At 40.7% G+C, this 25,899-nt stretch overlaps 1 protein-coding gene across 4 annotated transcripts in view; it reads left to right on the forward strand.

Annotated features, from left to right (window-relative positions):
- Positions 1–13,319: 13,319 nt before the first annotated feature.
- Positions 13,320–25,899, forward strand: part of KLHL12 (kelch like family member 12) — a gene marked incomplete at both ends in the record, with an annotated part of 28,274 nt that continues 15,694 nt past the window's right edge. For 3 of the 4 annotated variants that reach the window (XM_084244862.1, XM_084244863.1, XM_084244864.1), the window contains 3 exons: positions 13,320–13,514; positions 18,501–18,654; positions 19,696–19,913. In XM_084244862.1, coding sequence (XP_084100988.1) covers positions 13,320–13,514; positions 18,501–18,654; positions 19,696–19,913 — 567 coding nt within the window. The remainder of the gene's footprint in view (positions 13,515–18,500; positions 18,655–19,695; positions 19,914–25,899) is intronic. The other variant, XM_084244865.1, reaches the window with a different exon arrangement.

Genomic DNA, 25,899 nt, shown 5'->3' on the forward strand with positions numbered 1-25,899 from the left:
TGAGGGTTCCAATACTATGATTATTTTTTCTTGTGTATAAGCAATGAGTACTTTATTCAATACCAAACAATCTTCCATTTTAAAAAATATTTCATTGCTGACAACAAACATCACAAACTTGTGACTTCCAGGTTGCAGCATTCACACATGTGTTTTCTTTGGCCTGCACCCTGGGGCCAATCAGCTGCAGCTCAGTAGCAGCCATGACCTTCACGGGCCTTGTGCTTTCCAGCTTTTAAGTCCCTAGATAGCTTGCTTCCCTCACTGGAGTCAGCTGCTTAAGCCCTGGAGGCATCTGCATTTGCAACCACATGTATAGGGCCAGAAAGAAGGGACTACAATGGACCCAACTCCATTTTCTACATGAGGAAATAAAGGAGATTCATAGCAACTGGTGAAACAAAGTGTGTAGGATTCTTCATTTTTCAGTAGTAGACAGGACCAGAGAAAGAATCTAAGAGGGAATGTTCATTGAGCATCTACTTTATACTTTTGCCTCACTTTTTCTTTTTATCTTTAACCCTGTGAATTAAGTAGCAATCCATTCCACAGATGAAATGGAGTCAATATCTGAATCCAGATTATTCCAATTTAAACCCCTGGTTCTAAAGTCTTGGATCACTTAAAATTTCTTTTCACTCCTGATTTCAGTATTTCCCTTTATCGGAACTGCTGCTTTACCAGAACAACAAATAAATACTAGCTTCTTTCTCTAACTGCAAACTTAAAAGTTGATTCACTTATTCCCTAAATCCAGGCCCTGCTGTATGCTAGGCACTACAGAAGAAGTAAACAACAAAAACAATGATGTGTTGTTGGCAAATAATATCCAAGAAGAATAAAAGCAAGAATCTGACTCTACCCCTTTCTATCAATAAATTTAAAAGAGACTAATTTATCTTTACCTATACTACATTCATCTTAGATTTAAAATATATAACTTTGGGAACATTGGTAAACTCTTAAATTAGCACAAATGGGTAATACAGTACAAAGAAATTATTGAATGCTGAGTTAGTCCAGTCCTCAGAGAAGATAAAAGTAAACGTGCAAGGATTTTATTAGGGGAAATGCTTACATGTAAAGGAAAATAGGAAGGGAGTGAGAGAAGTTTGGGACAGTGTTTAAATGAAGGAAAGGAAAAGTAGAGGAAAGTGTCCTGGACAGTCCTGTAGTCTAAGAAAGTTCGAGTAAAGCTCTTGGTTTGGAGGAGTCCTTGAGCCAAAGTCAATTAACAAGACTGCCAGGATCTGCTTAATATCTCCGCTATCCCAGTGAGCGGCTGGAGCCACCTCGGGAGGCCTGACTTGGGTCTGGTGCCAATTTAGCTGAGTCTCAAAGCTGCAGCCAGGCCCTGCTTTGATTACAGTCAGCAACAGAGAGCCGCATGCTTCTTGTTTACACTCTGCTGGTGTAAAATGCAAAGTATTCGGCCTGGCTGGTGTACAGATCAACATGTCCTCTACGCACTTGACGTAGAGTTACCAGGCAAATTCCCTGTTTTCCCTCACTGAAGCTCTCCAGTAACTGTGAACACCTATAATCACCCTGGGTGTCCAAATCATAAAGACGATATGATATCTAACCTTATCGAGACCCAACTCCAGAATGGACCTAGGAAATTCTGAGTAAGTTTGGGCTGTAAGACTGAGTCAAATATCCCAATGACTGGAAGTATTCTTGTTCTTGTAGGGAAAGGAGTGTCCTCATAACATAAAAACCCAGAACATGCTGGGACTGTAACCCTGAAAAAAAACAAACAAACAAAAAAAAAAAACAGAAGAAGCCTAAACTAGTTGTCTCAGTATGCTGACTTTCTAGTTAGCAGTTTCTTTGTCCTTTATTCTTTGGAAAAGGGGGGGGGGACATAGTTAAACAAAGCCTCTTTTATTAAGTTCCATTTCATATTTGAAAAATTTCTTGATTTAGCAGCCAGGAATTAAGCAATATCATTAAAGTGATATTTTACATCCAGAAAACAAGCGGTGGTTTTTACTTTTTCTTTAAATTGTACATTTTTTAATTCATAAGCTGCAAAGTTCAAAAGGTACAAAAAGATAATACGAGAAAAATCTCCCTCCAGCACTATCTCCCAACTAACCAGTTTCTCTCTCCAAGGAAACCAGTGTCAATGTTTTATTTTGTATCTTTCTAAATGCTTTATATATATTATATATATATATATATATAGTATATAGTGGATATATACACACACACACACAAATACAAAGAGTTAAGTATTTTCCCAACCTTATGCAATAGCCAACTACACACAATTTTCACAGATGCATGGTATGAATTGTATGGCTGTACCATACTTTACTGAACCAGTCCTAAGTCATGGACATTAATCGACAAACAACCTTATGCACATAAAATTTTAAATGTATACAAGTATATATGAAGAATAAATTTATAAGAATTGCTCAGTTAAAGGATAGCTGCAGTCATAGTTTTCATGAACTTTTCCAAAATGCCCCCATTTGTACCAATCCTGCACTCAATTTTAGATGGGAGATGAAAGGAAAGATGGAATCCGTGTCAAATTAGAAAGCTACCACTCAGCTATCGCTTTATTATCCCTAAAGAATCAAAAGTCCCATAGAAAACAGTATAATCAAACACAGTGGCTTGGACAGTCAGACAAGTTGATCACGCACCCATTGCCCCTTATAAGCCACTAAGATAAATGCTCCAAGATCAATTAGAAGCAAAATTCCCTAAACTGAAGGCTCAGCACCCACGAGCTGGTGGAGTCAGCAGAAGAGGAATAGGAGAGATGAGAACAGCTGAGACTTCTAAGAATACCCATTGCAATCTCCCTCAGTGTCCAAATACTGGTGAACACAAGTTCCTCCTACTTAATTGTTCTGGAGTGCAGGAAGCTGGGGAGACTCCCTCCTGAGGGAGTCAGTCCCCATTATGATGCAGAGAATGCTGAGGTCAGTGAATTGCAGGGTTCAGAGGATTTACCAGAGAGAGTCTGAAAAGGCCTCTATAGACAATGGACTTGTTGGGGGGTTTTGTTTTTATTTTTTGACCCTTTCTCCTTCCCTTCTGCATAACTTCAGAAACCTCATTTCATTAGTGCTCACTAGTCCTCATAAGTATTTTGTTTGGCCAATATGTCTGCTATGTAAATGTCCAGTATTTGTCTTTGTCATTCTGCCTTGCTTTATTACCACACATAATTCCCTTGAACTTCTTCCATTTATTGTAAATGGCAACACTTCCTCTTTCCATGGGACCAGAGAAACTTCCATTGTATGGCTATCCCACATCTTCCGCAGTCAATCCTCTTCTCAGTGGGCACTTGGGTTGTTTCCATGCCCTAGCTAGTATAAACAATGCTGCGATAAACATTGTAGGATGGTTTTAAGTTCTTTAGATGGACGTCCAGGAGAAGAACTGCTGGGTCATACAGTATTTCCATTTTTAGTGCTTAAGGTAAATCCAGATTGCTCGCCAAAATGGCTACACCATTTTACATTCCCATGAACAGTGTAATAGGTTTCCTCTCTCTGATTCCTCTTCAGATTGTTGTTGGGAATTTTTTAAATGGGTGTCATTCTCACGGGTGCGAAATGATATGTCATTGTGGTTTTGACCTGCATCTCCCTTATTAAAAGCAGTGATGAACATTTTTCCATGTATCTATTCACCTTCTAGATATCCTCTTTGGTGAACTGTCTGTTCACATTTGCTGTCCATTTATTAATTGGGTTGTTTATTGTTAAATTGTACAGGTTTTATATATGTGTGTGTACATATAGATATACAAATATATACGATATTAGCCCCTTGTCAGTTGTGTAATGTGTAAATATTTTCTCCTATTCAATAGGATGTCTTTGTGATCTATGTATATCTTCTTTTGCTATGTAGTTTTTTAATTTTTTATTTCAATTGTTTGTGCTTTTATTTCCCTTGCAGGAGAGAGAGATAGTCTCCAAAAACACTTTTATCATTCAGTCAGAAATGTATCACCAACATTTTCTTCTGTATAGTTTATTGCTTCTGGTCTTAATTCTAAGTCTTTAATTCATTTGGAATTTATTTTTGTGTACTTTTTAAAATTTATTTATTTATGCATACAAGAACTGGGGTGTAGGCCAGAGGTGTGGGGGATGAGAGGATTCACCAGAGACAGAGTGGGGAACAGAACAGGCAGATCTACTGAAATACACTGCTGAGAGGAGCCGCGGACAAGTTAGGAGAGGTCTGTAGTGCCATGTGGGTCACCCCCCTGGCCAGGGATCAAACTTGTGCTCCAGTGGCTGGCAGTAGCTTGATAAGGCTGAGTTTAACCCCTGCACCACCAGGGAGGCCCTTTTTGTGCATTCTTTTACATGTGTCCTTCTAGTTTTCACAGGACCATTTTTTTGTTTGTTTTATTTGTAGATTTGGTTTACATCACTGTTTTAGGGATTATAGGTCCAAACCTCTACAAATGTATGTTTCACAGCATGTCCACCACCAAAGCCCCAATAATGTTCCACCATGTTCCACTGGGCTCCCTTTCCCCTGCTCTTACCCCACCACCCTTTCCTTCTGATTGTCTCAGTTTTATAATCAAAGCATTTGTTATTGGTTTGGTTTTGTCTGACCCTTTCTTTTGTTTCTCTGCATTCCACATAGAAGTGAAACCACCTGGTATTTATCTTTCTTCCTCTGATTAATTTTGCTTAGCATTATCCTCTCATGTTGTCACAAATAGCTATAAATCTTTTTTATAGCTGAGTAGCTTCCCAGTTTGTGTGTGTGTGTGTGTGTACCTACATAAACATTTTTTCTGATCTACTCTATCTTCAGGCACTTAGGGTGTTTCCATAACTTGGCTATTGTAAATAGGGCTGCAATGAACATAGGCGTTTATATATCCCTCCCAATTAGTGATTGTGCATTCTTCAGGTAGATACCTAGAATAGAATTGCTGGGTCATCTGGTACATCTATTTTAAATATCTTGAGATATTTTAAACTATTTTCCCACAGGGCTCCCAGCAACATTTGTCAAAAGCTCTCCTAGTTGTATGGTTGTGGCTCCTTTATTGTGAATTAATATTAATGTATACATGAATCTACTTCTGGGCTTTCAATTCTCTCTCACTGATCCATGTGTCTATTGTTATGCTAATACAATATTTTAATCACTATTTCTTTGTAACATAATTCAAAATCAGTTAATGTGTTGCTTCTGTTTCCCTCCAATTTTTCTCAGGATTGCTTTTCCTGTTCAAGACCTTTTATGGCTCCATATAAATTCAGTCTTTTTGCTCAACTTCTTTAAAGATATTGTTGATATTGTGGTAAACATAACATTAAAATAGTGTGTTTCTTCTGGTAAAATCGTCATTTTGAATACACTGAGTCTCCCCATCCAAGAGCATGGAATGTCTTTCCATCTCTTTATGTCTTGTTGGTGTCCTTTAATACTTTGTAGTTTTCATTGTATAAGTTCTTGATCTCCTTGGATAAGTTAATCCTTAAGTATTTCATTGTTTTAGAAGTAACTATGAATGAAATTATTTTCTATTTTTTCTTTCTCATTCCTTGTACATAAAAATGCAGCATATTTTTGTATGTTGATTTTGCAGGCTGCCACATTGCTATAGTCATTTATCGTTTCAATAGCTTTATGGTGGCATCTTCAGGATTTTCTATATATAGTATCATATCAGCAGCAAATAATATTTTTGTTTCTTTTCCAACTTGGATTCCTCTTATTTCCTGTTGTTTTCTTATTGTTCTAGCTCAAACCTCTAATACTAAATTAAACTGAAATGGCGACAGTTAGAATCCTTGTATTGTTCCTGGTCTTAAAGGGAAAGTGTTCCATTTTTCACCATTTGATAATGGCCTTTGAATGTTGAGATAGTTTTCTTCTCATTTTGTTTGGAGCTTTTATCATAAATGGATTTTAAATTTTATCAAATGTTTTCCCTACATGGACAGAAATTATCACACGACTTTTATCTTTATTTTTGTTGATAAAGTATATTTTTAATACATTGATTTACACATATTAAACCATCCTTGCACCCCTGAGATAAATCCCACTTGACCATGATATATATTTTGTGTATTGATGAATTTGATTTGCATTTGTTGATAAATATTTGTATAATATTTATCAGGGAGATTGGTCTGTTGTTTTCTTGTGGTGTCTTGATCTTGTTTTGACATTAAGGTAATATCATTGTCAAACGTATTAGGGCACATTCCCTCTTCTTGGATTTTCAGAAATAATTTGAGAAGATGAGCCCAAGATCTATAAAGTTTTGATAAAATTACCCTGTAAAGCCCTGGCCCTGGCTTTGGTTTGGGAGGACATTTTTGTTGCTGTTTTAATTTCTATGAGTGTGATTGGTTTTTCAATTCTTCTGTTTCTTCCTGGTTTAGTCTTGGGAAAACTCTATTCTAGAAATCTATCCATTTCTTCAAGGTTATCAAATTTATTGGCATTAATTTGAGTTTAGAGTAATCTCTTACAATCTCTTGTATATCTGTGCTATTTGTGGTAATTTCTCCTTTCATTTCTTTTAATGTTTTCTCTCTTTTCTTTGTTAGTCTAGCTAGAAGCTTATCAATTTTATCTTCTCAAAAAATCAACTTTTAGTTTCATTGATATTTTGAATGTCCTTTTTTATTTGTATCATTTACTTCTGCTTCTTTATATCCTTTCTTTTACTACCTTTAAATCTGATTTGTTCCTCTTTCTCAAGTTGCTTTACTTAGTCTATGAGGACACATAGTATTATTGTGCTGTTGTCAGTATCTCTCTTTAGTTCTATTAATAATTGTCTTATGTATCTTGGTGCTCCGACATTTGGTGAATATATATTTATGTTACTTTTATTTTTTTTTTTAAGATTTATTTATTTATACAAGCACTGGGTACACTCAGAAGTGCAGGAGGATGAGAGAATTCACCAGAGCCAGAGAGGGGAACAGAACAGGCAGACAAAATACACTGCTGAGGGGAGCAGCGGGAGAGATAGGAGAGGTCTGCTGCGCCATGTGGGACCCTCGCCAGCGGCTGGGAATCGAACTGGTGCTGCAGAGGCTGCGGGCATCTTCACAGCCCAGTGCTCAACCGCTGCGCCACCAGGGGAGGCCCTCTTTTTTTTTTTTTTTAAAGATTTGTTTATTTATGCATACAAGAACAGGGGTACAGGCGCAGAGGTGCAGGGGGCAGAGGAGGTGAGAGGATTCACCAGAGACAGAATAGAGAACAGAACAGGCAGATCTACTGAAATACACTGCTAAGGAGAACAGCGGGTGAGACAGAAGAGGTCTGCTGTGCCATGTGGGTAGCTCCCTGGCCGGCCTGAGATCGAATTTGTGCTATAGTGGCTGTGGATTGCTTCATAGTGCTGTGCCTAAACCTTCGCGCCACTAGGGAGGCCCTTGTGTTACTTCTTCTTGTGTTAGATCCTTAATCACAATGTTCATCTCGCTTTTTTTAAATTGCAAAGCTATTTTATCTGATATATGTATAGCTATTCCTGAATTTGATTGCCATTTGCTGGTAGGATTGACTTGCAGTCTTTAATGTTAAGTCTGTGTTTGTTTTGTTGGTAAAATGGGTTTCCTGTAAACAACAGAAAGTTGGGCTTTGTTTTGAAATCCATTCCGTCACTCCATACCTTTTCTTCCCAAGATTTATTTATTTATGCATTGAAGAACTAGGGGGTAGGCCAGAGGTGCAGCAGGTGAAAGGATTCACCAGAGACAGAGTGGGGAGCAGAACTGGGGGGCAGGTCTACTGAAATACACTGCTAAGGGGAATAGAGGGTAAGACAGGAGAGGTCTGCTGCACCATGTGGGTTAGCCCCCTGGACAGGGATCAAACTCAGGCAGAAGTGGTGATAGCACAGAGACTTAACCCCTAGGCCACCAGGGAGGCACCCACTCTATACCTTCTTAACTAGTATATTCAAGCCATTTATATTTAAGGTCATTATAGAGATATAAGTGCTAATTGCCATTTTGTTACATTTTAATTTATTTTTAAGTTTGACCTTGTCTTTTTATTTGGACATCTTTTATGTTCTGTTTAGGTTCCATTCCTATTGTTTTATGTGATAACTGTACTGATTTTTGTATGAAGATTATATTGAAGTCACTTATGACGGACTATTTTGGGGTCTGTTGGACTGTCTGATTGCAAACTCATTCTGATGGGCCACATGTTTACTCTTCTCCAAATTGTAATTTAGGTTCAGTTATCTCTTGCCTTTCTTTTTGGTTGTTGTTGCTTTTATAACTCCTTTAGGGCTACTTTCATGTTTGGCTTGGAGCTGATACATTCTTTTAGTTTCTGCTTTTCAGTGAAGCTCTTTATACTTCCTGCTGTCTTGAATGTTAATACTCAAGTAAAAGATCCTAGACTGGGTATCTTATTCTCTGAGTACTTTAAATAGCAGGACACCAACCTCCTGCCTATAAAGTTTCCATGGTGTTCAAGTCTAATTAATGTTTAGTCTAATTGGTATTCCCTTATAGATTACTCTTTTTTCTCTCCATACTTTGTCGCTGATTTTCAACAGTTTTATTATAATGTGTCTTGGAGTGTGCAGGTTTAGTTATTATTTGTTTGGAACTCTTTGGGCCTTTTAGATCAGAATGTCTGGTCTATTTCCCACATTCCGATGGTTCTTAGCAATTATTTCTTTTTTTTTTTTAAGATTTATTTATTTAGGCATACAAGAACTGGGGTACAGGCCAGAGGTGTGGGAGGTGAGAGGATTCACCAAAAACATAGTGGGGAACAGAACAGGCAGACTGACTGAAATACACTGCTGAGGGGAGCAGCGGGGAGTCAGGAGAGGTCCTGCTGGGCCATATGGGTAGCTGCCTGGCCGGCTGGGGATCAAATTCATGCTGTAGCAGCTGTGGATAGCTTCACAGTGCTATGCTTAACCCCTTGCGCCACCAGATAAGCCCCAGCAATTATTTCTTTAAATAAATTTTTATGTCTTTCTCTTTTGTTCCCCTTTAGGGGTCCCACCCATAGAGATGTTATTTCTCTCTAGGTTATCTCAGAGAGTTCTTAACTCTGCTTTTTTTTAATTGTTGTTGTTCTCCTCTTTGTTGTTCTATTTGTCTGTTCTCTGCCACTGTGCTTTCAAGTCCACTAATTTTTCCCAAGACTATTTGTCTACTCTACTGCTTTCTTTATTATTGTTGTTCTTTCTTCTCTTTGTTGTTCTATTTGTCTGTTCTCTGCCACTGTGCTTTCAAGTCCACTAATTTTTCCCAGGTCTGCATTTGTCTACTCTTAAAGTCCTCCATTTTTTAAAATTTGATTATAGTATTTTTAGGCCACTAGTTCTGGTTGTAGCAGTCTCATATTGTATTGATCTTTGTTTTGCCCTTATTTTACATCATCCATTGTTTTTCTTAATTCAGGAAGCATGGCTCTAACTAAAACCTTAAACCCCTCTTCAGGCATATTCTACAGTTCTGCTGGATTGAGACTTCTTTTGGGGGTGTTTTGCTAGAGCACTTGTAATATACTCTTCTTTCCCTTCATTTTTACTCTTTATCAGATGTAAAAGAGAATTTCCTTTTCTTATCTTAGTAAATTGGCTTTATACTCCCCCTTAAGAAGCTAGGTATAATCTTCAATATTTTACCCAAAATCTTTAGGTGTATATTATTTCATTGACTTCTGCCTTTGCATTTAATTAGATGGTTAAGGCTCTGTTCCTGAGAAGAGGTAATAGGTAGAAGGCATTTAGGACTGTAACACACCAAAGGGTCACTTCCAATGAGCATTAAGGTCTCAAGCTTTCTGCTGCTCAGATACTTGAGTTATGTGTGGGGGATCCATAGTGACCCTCTCCCCTAAGATAACTCTGGTAGTCTCCTGCTAGCCTCAACTTTTAGGCTGCAGTTAAGCACGCTGCAGTGCTGGGTTTTAGCATTATAGTGGAAACAGTGCAAAAAGCCAGGAATTGTTCTCTTTGCTATTCAAGTAAAGGTTTACTCAGGGGAACTTGCTCTTGTTATTAAGGTCTAGGTACTTAAGCCTTGCATTCAGTTTTGGATTTGGTTTGGCCCACGGTGGAGTGGGGGTGGGGGTGGGGGGTAAGATAAGTGATTTGGATATTGAAAGGTTCGGCGCGGTAAAGACAAGGAGAGCCAGGCTACATTTCTCAAAGGGGGGGAAAGTTTATTGGGCCCGGGCGGACCTCACAGACCCAAGGTGGGGGTCAGTGAAGCCGCGCACGTTGTTAGGGGGAAGCAGGGTTTTATAGGGTGAGGAGAGGTCAGGTGGGTAGTTGGGCTCGTACGGCGGGAAAAGTTTGTAGGGCAGGTAGAGGTTCTTTGTCTGAGATGAGACTCTTAGTGGGAGGGGGGAGGCTCATTGTCTGAGTCCTCCAGGCAGGTATCAGCATTCCTGCCCCCCAGGTGGGCTTCCTGGTTGGCTCCTGCATTCCGGCCTGCTGCAAGGACCTTTCAGATATCATAGCCTCAGACTGTAAACAGTAGCCTAAGTCTATGAGCACACACTGGTATGTGGCCTGGTTCTCCCTGCTGGTTCAGGTTCCAACTATTCTAGATTGAGAGCCTCAGACAAGCTAGTAAGCATCAGCCTGCAGCCCTACTCCTAGAGTTTGCCAGTAGTACATCTTTCATTCAGCACAGGAATCTGTGCACACCCTTTTCCAGCACAGTGCCAGAACTTCAAAGTCCCCCCTGTGGGCATGGGCAGCCAAGTCAACACTAGAAGGGCTCCATACAGCCACCTCCCCTCCCTCTCCTGAGCTGTAGTGCCGCTATGGGGGCAAATAAAGTTTAATCACAATTTTTCATACCCCTTTCCGCCAGGCTGTTGCTCCTGACGTATGAGGCTGTCATCTGTTTATCTTCGGGGTTGTTATCTTTGCTCCGCCACAATATAGTCGTGACTCTATGGAGGTGGGGAGCCCAGCGTGGTCCCACTAGCACCCTCCTGCTGGACTCTCGGTTGCGGACGAAGACATGAGATGTTTCCCGAACACCTACCAGGTAAAAACATCTCCCTACTTACAATTTTTATCCTCTTCGGAAGCTGGAGAAAAATCTCAGCCTCACCAACCTCGGAGCTGGACAGCTGTACACCCTGTCCCTCCCTGAGCGACCCAGCCGGCCCTACCTTCCTCTTTCTGGCTTTCTGGAAGTCTACGGAGGCGCAGGACCCGGTACCTGCGGGTCACGTGACGCGGCCTCCACGCGCGAAGCGGCCCAGGCCCGGGAGGGGGGCGGTGCTCGGGCTGCATTACGTCATCACGTCGCGCGGCCGCGGGGACTGGAGCCGGCACGTCCACGGTGACGGCTCCAGAGCCTCCGGGTCGGGGCGGCGGCGGCGCTTCGGCTCGTCCTGAGCCGCCTGCTAGCCCCGCGCCCCACCCCGTCTCCCGGGCGGGGGACGCCCGGGCAAGGATCACCCCCGCGCGGCCGGGTGGGCTCGGAGCGGAGGTGAGTTGCACGGAGGTGGTAGCAGGCAGCCTTTTCCTTCCTATTTCCCAGCTCCCGCTGGTAACCCTGCCTCCCCACTCCCCCTCCCTACCCCGCGCTGGAATGGAAGAGGCGCTCAGGAGAGCTGGGGAGCCCCGGCCAGGGGGCCATCTGGCGTCGAGCGCCCAACCTCGCCCCCACTACCCCCACCTGGTAATAGAAGCCAACTCTATTGCTGGTGTTGTCAGGGGAGGTGACCTCCTTTCTTGTTCTTCTCCCACCTGGGATTTAGCCCTTCCAGAATTTGACGCCCCTTCCCCGCCCCACCCCGAATCTTCCGTGGTGGAACCCCTCTATTTGGATGTTAACGGAAGTTCTAGAATAGATCATCTCAGAAAGGTGAGGGTCTTAGAGGATGTGGCTGAGACTTTGCCTGATGAAGCAGGAATTCCCCAAGGAAGATGACCATCCTGCGATAGGGCCACTGTCATTTTTTGATACGGAAACCTTAAGACCCAGTCTTAGGCTGAACCCTGTGTTAACGCCCCAGAAGATCTTCAGAGTAATGGACCTTTATTCAGACGTTTCTTGCATCTCCGGAGTTTTAAAACTAAGTTGACTTTAGGAAAATTTTTTCTGAAAAACATCATTTACTTGGATGAATCACCTCCTTTTCTGAAAAATAGATGTCACACAGTTGGTGGGGTTATCTAGGGTGCTTATGAAATAATATGCAAACTATAAACAGAAGTAGATCAAAATTAGAGTCTCGATTTTGCTATTCAAAAGTTATGGTTGTGAGTCGTGGACTCTTGAAGACCAATTTGATTTTTTTTTCTTGGACCATTTCTAAAAGTTTTGGGTTCCAAATAATATAGACGCTCAAAACCACCCCCATTTCATTCCCCAGAAATTGTTCTTGGAGCCAAAAAAAAAAAAAAAAGTAACGCGGATAAAGCTTGTCAAGTCAAGAAAATAATATATTGATTTACTGACATATAATCTCTTACTGAGTTAATTGAATGCCACTAACTATAGTAGTAAAATTAGTAGAGGAATGAATTTTGACAGGTTTCTATCCTAGTAAGACTGTGTCATTATAAAAAAATTACCAATATTGATTTGTTAACTTTGATAGTCAATTACTAATAATGTAGAGTAGGAAAGCCCTTCTGTAGAAGAGCTTCAGTAACTTAATCAAATGGAAGTTTGTAGATAGCTGGTTTCCATCATTCATTGTAGGTATTTGCCCTCGCTTGAGGTTTAATTTTAAAAAGAAATCCAGATGTCTTTGGAAGCCATCATAATTCTTTGCATACTGATTTAGAAAAAGCTCATTTTCACTCACTTGGCCTCTCTTGCTCTAAGTTAAATACACAATTTTTATTTTCTTGCATTCAATTACTAAACATGGTTTGTACACCTGCTAGGATAGAAAAATATGTAAACCAGGATTCCCACCCTCTAAATATCTACCTGTTTAATCTACTATAGGTATTAAGTAATAGTGATATCATGCCTTTAAGAAATTTTAGATTTGAGACAACGGCCTTGTGAAGATATGCAAGATATGTACAGTTTCTACTTACAGTACAGTAAAGTATTGATTGTAACAAATGTCAAGTGGTAAAAGCAGTCAGTATCAGAATTCAGAGGAAAAGGAGATCATTTTTACTTGAAATAGTGACTAGATTGTGGTGATAATTCCAAGAACAAGAATACCATCTGCTAGTCCATGTTTTGGTCTGAGGAAACCTTAATTTGTAAAACTAATCAATTATGTTCAGTTTCCCCAGCCCTTTATATATGTTCATGTTTCTCTTGCAGTTTCAGAGTCCAAGGACTACTTTCATTCTTTCTCCATATTGCTTGATGGGAGGCATTATGGCCCCCAAAGACATAATGACAAATACTCACGCTAAATCCATCCTCAATTCAATGAACTCCCTCAGGAAGAGCAATACCCTCTGTGATGTGACATTGAGAGTAGAGCAGAAAGACTTCCCTGCCCACCGGATTGTGCTGGCTGCCTGCAGTGATTACTTCTGTGCCATGTTCACTAGTGAGGTAAGTGCTAGGCCATCTCCTCACATGTAACTAGTACTGAATAAAATAATCGAAGTTTGATATGACTGGATATCTGTAATATGGTGGCTAACTGCACATACTGGATAAGATCTGCCACCTGACTATACCTTAGTTTCCTCATCTCTAAATTTAAAAAAATATAAAGTAGCATGTAGTTATTGTGATAATTATATGAGAAGTGCTTAGAACTTCTAGCATGTAGTCTAGCATGCTTCTGTCTAGCATGTCGTAAAACACTAATGCTAGCTGTTGGATTTTACTTGTTGTTTTCTTAAATTTGTTTTCCTAATTTTGTCCTAAAGTTTCATACTTTCAAGTGAATACCAGGGAGATAGGGAAGAGGGGAAGGAAACAAAAGTGGGTATTAGCCCTCACCCCACTCCTAATAATATGTGAAGAAAGTCAGTATTCATTCTACTAATGTGGATTTTAGAGTAAGTGAAGTGAGAGCAAGAGGACTTAACAGACGATTGTGTAAGAATATGGAATATAACTTGGAAGAAGATGCTGCCTTTGGAGTATAGGCAGTTAGCAAAGGGAGCTGGGGAAAGACTGGCTTGACAAGAGAGAAGGTAGTGCTCATGAAGTATTAAAAAGGACCATTGCAGTAATTGCCTGGCAAAACACTTGAAATGTGGAGTGAAGTTGTTGAGTGTGTTGTGAGTTACTCTTAGAGAGCCGTGCAGAAGAGAGCTTTACAGCTGTTTACTTTCCAAGATCTCAAGTCTGATTTTCAAAATAGATTTAAATTATTTTGACTTTTAAAAAATTTGAACTGATGAATACATCAGCTTTTATTATATTTATTATATTTATTATACATTTTGATGTATGCCTGAAACATTTCATTATGGTAACACATAAAAAGAATTTTCTTTTAACTATCAATATTTTCTTTAGTTAGTCCCATCACCTTAGTGACTGTGTTGCTTACTGGAACGCAATAGGAAAGGTGGTATCATAGTAATGACAATAACTACCCTTCATGGGCCAGGTCCATGCTAGGTGATCACTAGGTCTCACTCACCATAGAGGTCAATGTTACCATCTCATTTATAAACGAAGAAACAGGGTCATCGATATTAAATGACAGCTTAACATCACATCACTTGTAAATAGTAGAGATGGCATTTAATCCTAAATTCTCTGACTCTAAAGCTCAAGCACCTTTTAACTACTTTACTCCGCAGCCTCTGAAGTATGGGTTTTTAAGTTCTGTAATCTCATTTTAAATGCAGTGCTCACTCACACAGCCAGTAAGAAAAACATGGAAACCTGAGAGATTGTTCAGCTACTCCAGGCTAATTCTAAAATGAGCTTGTGTAATATAACATTACAGACCCCTATTCTATATTGCCCTGCACAAGAGGATGTGAAGCAGTTGGCATTTAACTGAGGAAGGAGAGTGTCACCAGGCAGCTGCTGAACTTGAAATAATAATGGACTGGGGCTGCCTACTGCTAATTATATACTTTGCATCCTAGTCTTTGTCAGCTTGAAGAAAATTTTTTCTACACATTATCAGAAATTAATGTGGACTTTTTAAAAAGAATTCTCTTTCATTCTTTTTTCCTCATCAGTCTTTCTTTAAAAACTGGCATCAGGGGGCCTCCCAGGTGGCACAGCGGTTGAGCGCTGGGTTGCGAAGCTGCCCGCGGCCTCTGCGGCGCCGGTTCGATCCCCGGCTGCTCCCTGGCCACCGGAGGAGGGTCCCACATGGCGCGCAGACCTCTCCTGCCGCCCGCTGCTCCGCTCAGCAGTGTGCTTTGGTCCTTCTGCCTCCTCTGCTTACCGCTCTGGCTCTGGTGAATTCTCTCACCCTCCCGGCTTCTGACTGTACCCAGTGCATGTATAAACCAAACAAACAAACAAATAGATAAATAAATAAGACATGCCTCTAGAAAATTAAAAAAAAAAAACAAAAAAAAAACTGGCATCAGGGCCTCCCTGGTGGTGCAAGGGTTTAAGCACCACACTATGAAGCAGTCGCAGCCTCTGCAGCACAAGTTCGCTCCCCGGCCAGGGAGAAACCCACATGGTGAGGCAGACCTCTCCTGACTCGCCCGCTGCTCCCCTCAGCAGTGTATTTCAGCCATTCTGCCTGTTCTGTTCCCCACTCTGTCTCTGGTGAATCCTCTCACCCCCCACACCTCTGGCCTGTACCCCAGCTCTTTTATGCATAAATAAATAAATAAAAAAAATTTTAAAAGTATGTCTTCAAAAAAAAAAACTGAGGGCATCCCCGGTGGCGCAACAGTTGAGTGCTGGGCTGCGAAGCTGCCCACAGCCTCTGCAACGCCGGTTCGATCCCTGGCTGCTCCCTGGCCACCAGAGGAGGGTCCTGCATGGCGCGCAGACCTCTCCTGCCACCCACTGCTCCCCTTAGCAGTGTACTTCGGTCCTTCTGCCTGTTCTGCTCCCCACTCTGGCTCTGGTGAATTCTCTCACCTTCCTGCGCTTCTGACTGTACCCAGTGCTTGTATAAATAAATAAATAAATCTTTAAAAAAATAAAAAAACAACTGACATCAGATAAGAAAATGCCAAATGATTTTGTCTGTAAGACTAAGCATCCAGAAACCTGAATTCTTGGCTCAGTTCTCTTAATTCTTTGTGACCCTAGCAATCTTCTAACTACTGAGTTGATCTATAAAATAAAGTGATTGAACTAGATGGTTTCATTGTTCTCTTCCAGCCCTGAAATGCTTCTCAAATGTGACCCAAATTGAAAGATCAGGACTGAGCGGAGAAGACCTGAGTTTTATCTGTCTCTTACTAGTTAAGTGACATAATTAAGTCACATAATTTCTTTGAACTTTAGATCCTTTATCTCTTAAATGACAATAGTATCACACCTAACTACTTTACTAGGTTGCTATGGGAATCAGATGAAATAATAGTAAATGAAAAGCTCTCAAAACTGAAAAATTTTAAAACAAAATAAAAATGTGCAATGGTACTATAATTATTCTAAGTTATTACATAGTGACTAATGGGAATATAATTTATTGAATGAGAAACTTCTATAATAAATGTACTTTTTTGTAAATAGTTACACTATCAAATGTAAGTAAAATGTTTTTCCAAAATAATGTACTAGTGACTTTTTTTAAATGTTGGGGATTGATTTTGTTCCTGGCTTTGGTGGAAAATACTTTTTGATTCTTCTGGACTAATGGAGGGATCAAAAATGATACAGATGTTTAGTTCATAGTGGAGTTACAATATAGTTTTGTGAGTAAATGAATTTCTAAACTAAGGTTAAGGTCTAGTAAAATTTTAATTATGTAATCAATTTAAAGATAGTTTATTGGGACCTCCCTGGTGGCTCAAGGGGTTAAGTCTCAGCACTGTGAAGCTATCAGCAGCCATTGCAGCACGGAGTTTGAGCCCCAGCCAGGGAGCTAACCCACATTGCGTAGCAGACCTCTCCTGTCTTGCCAGCTGTTCCCTCTTCAGTGTATTTCAGTCAGTCTGCCTGTTCTGCTCCTCACTCTGCCTCTGGTGAATCCTCTCACCCTTCCCCCCGCCCCCACACCTCTAGCCTACATCCCAGCTCTTGTATGAATAAATAAATAAAATAAATCTTAAAAACATATGTATATAGTTTATTATCCTGTAAAATTGGAGATTTTCACCCTTAGCTAAACAATTTTCTATGATTATCTGGCCTCATCAATACAACTCCAAGGAGAGAGAGACACACACACACACTTACTCACACTCATATGCAGTTACATATATATACACATATACATATGTATATGTTGAGTCATCCCAGCTAAACAATTTGTTATATTCAGACAGTATTATAGCAGAAGCCCTTGGAGGATGACCTGCATGTTGCTTTTTATCAACACCAAGGTTAGTCTAAGGATAGATAAGACAGTGCTAGGTAGTCCTAGGGAGTCTGCAGCTGTGACCCACACGATCCTCATGCATGACATTTCATTGAAATTTTGTGGGGTTTATTTATTTATTTATTATTTACAGAGGCATGTTTTATTTATTTATTTGTTTGTATTGCCTGTTTTGTTTATACATGCACTGGGTACAGTCAGAAGCGCAAGAGGGCGAGAGAATTCACCAGAGCCAGAGCAGGGAGCAGAGCAGGCAGAAGGACCGAAGTACACTGCTGAGGGGAGCAGCGGGCGGCAGGAGAGGTCTGCGCGCCATGTGGGATCCTCCTCTGGTGGCCGGGGAGCAGCCGGGGATCGAACCAGCTCCGCAGAGACCGCGGGCAGCTTCGGAACCCAGCGCTCAACCGCTGCGCCACAGGGGAGGCCCTTGTGTTTTTTTAAAAAAGCTCATAGTCTCTAGTGGTATATTCATGGAACTTTTGCGCTCTATTTGGTAATACATTTCTTTGTAATATGAAAGAGGTGTTTTAAATTATTTACTAATAAAATTGATATTCAAGGAAAATGTCACCTCACTGTGTGCTCTGGAACTACATATATAGTTCCCTCATTTGAAAACTGCAAATATCTACCATATTTGTTTTTTTTTTTTTTATAGAGGCATGTTTTATTTATTTATTTGTTTGTTTGTTTGTTTTGTTTATACATGCACTGGGTACAGTCAGAAGCGCGGGAGGGTGAGAGAATTCACCAGAGCCAGAGCGGGGAGCAGAGCAGGCAGAAGGACCGAAGTACACTGCTGAGGGGAGCAGCGGGCGGCAGGAGAGGTCTGCGCGCCATGCGGGACCCTCCTCTGGTGGCTGGGGAGCAGCCGGGGAACGAACCGGCGCCGCAGAGGCCGCGAGCAGCTTCGCAACCCAGCGCTCAACCGCTGCGCCACCGGGGAGGCCCTACCATATTTGTTTTATAAAAATCAAACACCATGTTTTTTTTTAAAGATGTGTATCCAATTAACATTTAATATCTCTCAAGCTTTTAGATATGAGATTCTACCTTTATCCCATGAAATTATAACCATCATAATTTCTTACCCTTTGAATTTTCAGCTTTCTGAGAAGGGGAAACCTTTTGTTGATATCCAAGGTTTAACTGCCTCCACCATGGAAATCCTGCTGGACTTTGTGTACACAGAAACAGTACATGTAACAGTGGAGAATGTACAAGAACTGCTCCCTGCAGCCTGTCTGCTCCAGCTGAAAGGTACATGTGTTAAAGTTCTATTGGTGTCCTGTAGCCCTCGAAATGTTTAAATTAGTGATATAAACTTAATCATAAAAATTATGGAGAGAGAACATGGAGGCTCATTTATACTGGTAGCACAGATGATCACATTTCAATCTCAGTATAAAGGAACTTCTCCAAATGTATCTGTTGGTGCTTTAGAAGAGAGCATTTACTCTTTTTCTGTTTTTATAAAAATGGAAGAAAGGAATAATAGATGCACTTTTTACATATATGTACACACTAGTCCTGTAAGGGAGCACAGAAACTGATATGCATTGCCTCAGGGAAGGGAACTAGATGGCCAGGTGGGGAGGGAGTTTGGGAGACCATTCATGGTGAACCCTTTTTCAACTTTACATTTTGGAGCCATATAAATTATCTATTAAAAATTTAAATTGACACACAAAAATGAAAGAATAAAGTTTTCACAGGTTTAGATGATGGTCCCTGGACTCTCAGTTCCCACTCTGTCTTAACCTCCATTGTATTTCTGTAATTTTTAGCTTTTATATGCACCTTTTCAGTTTTTAATACATGAGGGAAAGTGTGAAACTTTTTGCATGAATGCACAATTATAAAAGTAAGTTTCTGCTCTGAATTTTTCAATTAGAGAAATAAGAGATTGTTATTCTTAGTATCTTGTTTTTCCTTCACTGTCGTATTTTAGTCAAGTTTTATGTAAAGTAGAAACTTAGGTACATTACATTATACTAAGTTATAATTGGTTTTATAGCTTGATTGCCAAGACTATTTTAGGCTTTTCTGTTTGTGTCACTGTCCATGGAGGCAGTATATCTCACTATGCTTGTTTTCAAGCTGAAGCAGGGACAGGGTAGGGACTTTGCTAAAGGTCGGAGAGCATGTAACACAGAAATGGGATTTGAATTCCTTAAGCATAGAATTTCTAATCTAATTCTTCCTCTGATGTAGCTTCCTCTGATGTCAGGATCCAAGAATATAGATCATTTCACGTCTGGCCAATATCCTGAAGCAGTCACTGTTTTGTATTTGTCCCAGGTGTGAAGCAAGCCTGCTGTGAATTCCTAGAAAGTCAGCTGGACCCTTCTAATTGTCTGGGCATCAGGGATTTTGCTGAAACTCACAATTGTGTTGACCTGATGCAGGCAGCTGAGGTTTTTAGCCAGAAGCATTTTCCTGAAGTGGTACAGCATGAAGAATTCATTCTTCTAAGTCAAGGAGAAGTGGAAAAATTAATCAAGTGTGATGAAATCCAGGTACAGACTTGGCTTGCTCTTATAGTTTCTTCAAGACTGGACTATCACAAAACTTGCAGAAAGCAAGGCGGAGTTACTGTGTTTCTACAGCAGAACTTCTTAATTAAGTGTCTATATTGACTGCAGAGGTTTTTTAACCCTCTGAAATGGTATGCCATGTTGTTTGTTTGTTTGTTTGTTTATGGAGGAGGGAGTTTATACTCTCCTCAGTGAAATATGTGATCCCAATGGTTAAGAATCACCATTAAACTGTAGAATAAGGAGAAATTGAAGCAGAACGCTTTCTACTTTAGTAGGATAGTTTCTGTAGAAACTTCTCTATTACCTAATCACTCTTTTACAAACTTTTGTTGAGAATATCTACCATGGATCTAAAAGTGAGTAAGGTACAATTCCTGTTTTCAGAGGATTCACAGAATAGTGGTGGAGACAGACATAAAGACTAAAATTATTATAGTAGAGTATGATGAGAATAATCAATCTAGTCAAAGTATGGAAATTACATATAAGAAATAAGAGTAAACCTTTGCCAAGGCATGGATCATAAAGGTTGGTGATGGTAAGCAGGAATCAGATCATAAGTACTTTATGGGTATATGAGGGGGTCAAAGGAAGGAACTTATGAACTGGATGTTAAAGTAGTAGTTCTTCATCTAGCAGAGAGGAATTGTGCCTGGACAGGCATTCACCAGCTTAACACCATAAGAAGAATCTTAGTAATTTTAAATCATAGTACCAATAGTTGAGCAATAGTTTTGTTGCATATAGGTTAGTGTAGGCTAACAATTTGAGTAAGAAGTCCAGTAGATACATGAACCAATAGTAAATGGTGAGTGTTAGTTGTTTACTATTATGTGCTGTTGAAGCCCATAGCATTAATCTCCAGTGGTCCAATTCTTTTTTTTTTTTTTAAGATATATTTATTTATTTATACAAGCACTGAGTACAGTCAGAAGCGCGGGAGGGTGAGAGAATTCACCAGAGCCAAAGCAGGGAACAGAACAGGCAGACTGACGAAATACACTGCTGAGGGGAGCAGTGGGCGCAGCAGGAGAGGTCTGCGAATCATGTGGGACCCTTGCCTGGCGACCAGGGATCGAACCAGCTCTGTAGAGGCTGCGGGCAGCTTCGCAACCCAGCACTCAACCGCTGCACCACCAGGGGAGGCCGCCAGTAGTCCAATTCTTTAACATAGTTAGTCGCTTCTAGAAAATACTTAGCAGAGCCAAGTGATAAAAGCCCACTCATTGGGTTTTATTTCCCCAGTTAGGAGAAATTCAATTCTCCAGAAAGACTGTGTGTCCTCCCCGCGCCGCCCCCCCCATTATTGTTCCTCAGAAAATAATAAAGAATTAATTTTAAATTGATGGATTCGCAGAAGTTAGTGGCACCTATACATGTGCACCTCAGATTAAGCTAGGAATATTGGAAAGAATCAAAGTTTGATTAATTTTTCTAAGTGCAATGGAAGGAATTTGTTACTTAAAGAAGTCCTTGAATATATTTTTATAAACCAAATGATCAGTCTCTGAGTTGTTTTGTTAAAGCTATGATCATCATGTAAAATAACATGTCTTAAATATATTTTTTTTTAAAAAAGATTTATATATTTATGCATACAAGAACTGGGTTACAGGCCAGAGGTGCTGGGGGTGAGAGGATTCACCAAAAACAGAGTGGGGTGGGCCTCCCCTGGTGGCGCAGCGGTTGAGCGCTGGGCTTCGAGGCTGCCCACAGCCTCTACAGCACCGGTTCGATCCCCAGCCCCTGGCGAGGGTCCCACATGGCGCGCAGACTTCTCCTGCCGCGCCTGTTGCTCCCCTCAGCAGTGTGCTTCATCAGTCTGCCTGTTCTGTGCCCCGCTCTGGTGAATTCTCTCACCCTCCTGCGCTTCTGACTGTGCCCAGTGCTTTTACAAATAGATAAATAAATCTAAAAAAAAAAAAAAAGTGGGGTATAGAACAGGCAGCCTGACTGAAATACACTGCTGAGGGGAGCAGCGGGTGAGACAGGAGAGGTCTGCTGCACCATGTGGGTAGCTCCCTGATGGAGGGTGGAACTCATGCTTCAGAGGCTGCCAATAGCTTCACAGTCCTGTGCTGAACCCCTTGCACCACCAGGGAGGCCCATTTGAATATATTTCTTTTTTTTAAAAAAAGATTTTTTTATTTATGCATATAAGAACTGGGGTACAGGGGCCTCCCTGGTGGCGCAGGGGTTAAGACACAACCTATGAAGCAATCCACAGCCACTGCAGCACAAGTTCAATTCCCGGTCGGCCAGGGAAAAACCCACATGGCGGGACAGACCTCTCCTGTCTCACCCGCTGCTCCCCTCAGCAGTGTATTTCGTCAGTGTGCCTGTTCTGTTCCCTGCTCTGTCTGATGAATCCTCTCACCCCCGCATCTCTGGCCTATACCCCAATTCTTGTATAAAAATAAATAAATCTTTAAAAAAAAAGGAACTGGGGTACAGGCCAGAGGTCTTGGGGGTGAGAGGATTCACCAGAGATGGAGCAGGGAACAGAACAGGCAGACTAACCGAAATACACTGCTGAGGGGAGCAGTGGGTGAGACAGGTGAGGTCTGCTGCGCAATGTGGGTTGCTCCCTGGCAGGCCAGGGATCGAACTTGTGCTGCAGAGGCTTCAGATTGTTTCATAGTGTGGTGCTTAACCCCTTGCACCACCAGGGAGGCCCCCCCCATTTGAATATATTTAGTATCAAATTTTAGCCAACCTTTTCTTTGTGCCTTTCCCTGCTAACTTTTCAAAGGGAATAGTGAGGACATACTTGTGACACTTCCCTACTAAAGAGAAGTTATTTTCCAGTTTGTTATGATGTTTCATATCAACCCAGAAAAGCTGCTGTTACAAATACTGCTTGGCCAAGTATTTGCTAAAGTTCTGTTCTCATACTCCTGGTGTGGGACATCGTGTCTTTGTGCTGTACTTTGCCAGGTATGGCTGAAAGACACATTCTTCAGATTTGGAAACTAGTAATTTGGTAGACTGTGTCCATACATTAGGAAACATAGCAAAGAGTATGAGCACTACAGCTTGAAGTTTACTGCATATAATAATAAAACAACTAACACTCAGCATTTACCATGGGTTCATTTACCAACTATTGAGCATTTATTGTGTGCTCAAAATAGTTCCAAGTGCTGAGAATCCAGGTGTGAAAACAGACAAAATCCCTGTAGTATAAAGTCTCCATTCTAATGACACTATTCTTGGTGTTTTTAATCTTATATAATTCTCAAAACTGTCCCATTTTTCAGAGGTGGAAACTAAGACTTCCACCAGCTTTTATACCTGGGCATTCTGGCTTCAGCATCTGTTTTCTGAACCACTAAAACTGTGAGTTAATCACCTAGTTAGTTTGTTTCTATTTAACCAGGAAGCACTCACAGAAGTCATTTAATTTTAGGACTCTGTGGACTCGGGAATAAAATTAGAGGGAAGAAAAAGCACAAATAACAAACCTGTGTATTCAGAAGCTGAGATGAAAATAGTCTGAGAATTCTTATGTAGTCTTTCTTTAGTGTCTGTCAAAACTGGCCTTTGCTTTTTTTCTGTTCCACATACCAGCCCCAGAAATAGGAGCCAGATGTCTGCCACTCTGTTGCTAACTAACGCTTCCTCTCATTACATGAAACAGTAATAATTAAATCAATAGGAAGCAATATATCATATTGGTTAAAACAGCTTGGACTTTAGAATCTGGGTTTTAGATTTGTCTGGGTGACATGTGTTACTTAACCATTAATCTTTAGTTTCCTGTTCTATAAATGTAGATAATATTAGTATTTAGTACATAGGGTTGTTTTGAGCATTAAATAAGAATGCCAGTGGCTGATACTTGAATTCTCTATAAAAGTTTATTATGGAGGAATTTTTCTCCATGGTGAAGCATTAATATTGGTGGGGTTTTTTTTTTCTCCCAGTTTAACTGTTTCTTTTTCTTTTTTTTTTTTTTTAAAGATTTATTGATTTATTTATACAGACACTGGGTACAGTTAGAAGCTCGGGAGGGTAAGCGAATTCACCAGAACCAGAGCGGGGAACAGAACAGGCAGAGTGATGAAATACACTGCTGTGGGGAGCAGTGGGCGGCAGGAGAGGTCTGAGCGCCATGTGGGACCCTCACCGGTGGCCAGGGATAGAACCGGTGCTGCAGAGCTTCGCAACCCAGCGCTCAACCGCTGCGCCACCAGGGGAGGCCCCCCCAGTTCAACTGTTTCTCTGCAATTCTGTCTTCAATAAGATCAAAGATCTTTGCTCATGACTGAAAAACCCCATCTTTAAATCTTTAAACTTGAATGTGTCAGAATCTGGCATGCAGCTGTTTAAAACTATCAGTATGTCATCCTCATCATTAGCAAAAATTTGTTTAAAAAATCATGGACTCTTCTGCAACCTTCCCTGAATCTACTTCATCAAGTAGGCTGGGTTAGTTTGACCTCAAGAATATGTCTCCAGTGCATATATTTCTATTACCACCATCACAGCTATCATCTAAGCACCAGCACCTTTTGCCTAATGTACCAGAGTACAGAGTAGCCTCTAACTTGCATGTCTTAGCCCCTCTAAACTGTTCTACCTATGATAGTCACTGTGATCATCACAAAACAGACATATAATAATTTCACTAGTCTGCTTGACACCTTTTATGATTTCCATTTGCCACTAGAGTAATACCTAGTTTCTAATGCTCTCTGTGATTTGGCCCTTCTTATCCTCTTTAGCTTCATCTTTTACCACTCTCATTCATTTCACTACAGCAGCCTTCTGTCTCTTCTGAAGCTGCTAATTCTTTCTTACTCTAGGACAGTGCTGTCCAGTAGAATATTCTGTAAAGATGGAAAGGACCTATATCCAGATTGCTAGCCACCAGTCATATGTGGCTATTGAGCACCTAAAATGTGACTAATGTGACTAAGAAGCTGAATTTTTATTTAATTTCAGTTAATGTAAATAAACACACGTGGGTCATGACTACCATATTGGATCATGTGGCTATCTTCTGTTGGAATCTCACTGCACATAATAATAAAATAGTAACACTCAACATTTACTATTGGTTCATTTATCAGATATTTATTAAGCACTTACTATATGCCCGAAATAATTCCAAGTGCTGGGGATCTTCTGTCTGTCCTGGAGTCTGCTCTTCTTAGTCTCCCTAACTAGTTGCTTCTCATCCATCATAAGTCAGTCTTTTGCTTCTGCAGGAAGACCTCCCCTCACCCATGAATATAAATTAGGAAATCTCATGTTATTCCATCTCAGAACCTCTGTACTTTACTCACATAGTAGACAGTGGAAATTGGATTGTTCATTTTTCCAGTTTAACAATTACTTCTCCAATTAAGAGCGAGGTTCATATCTGATTTGTTCACCATTGTATAAATAACAGCCTCTAGCATAATGCTGGCACTTAGTACGTATTCAATTAATCCATCAAATAAATGAACTTTCTAAAACATTTTCTATATTCTCATTTCTTTTTTTTTTTAGTTTTTTTAGTTTTTTTTTTTTTTTTTTTTTTTTTTTATAGAGGCATGCTTTTATTTATTTATTTATTATAGTTGTTTGTTTGTTTTGTTTATACATGCACTGGGTACAGTCAGAAGCGCGGGAGGGTGAGAGAATTCACCAGAGCCAGAGTGGGGAGCAGAGCAGGCAGAAGGACTGAAGTACACTGCTGAGGGGAGCAGCGGGTGGCAGGAGAGGTCTGCGCACCATGTGGGATCCTCCTCCGGGGCCGGGGAGCAGCCGGGGATCGAACCAGCGCCGCAGAGGCCGCGGGCAGCTTCGCAACCCAGCGCTCAACCGCTGCGCCACCGGGGAGGCCCCTATATTCTCATTTCTTGGAAAAAGTTCACAGTATGGTTTCTTTAGTCACAGTCATACTGTGAAAGCTATCTCTCAGAACAGATGCATTCTGGGGGCTGGTAAAAGGGACACTGTACCTATACTTTGG

This window comes from Talpa europaea, assembly GCF_964194135.1.
Source record: "Talpa europaea genome assembly, chromosome: 10".
NCBI classification, from domain to species: domain Eukaryota; kingdom Metazoa; phylum Chordata; class Mammalia; order Eulipotyphla; family Talpidae; genus Talpa; species Talpa europaea.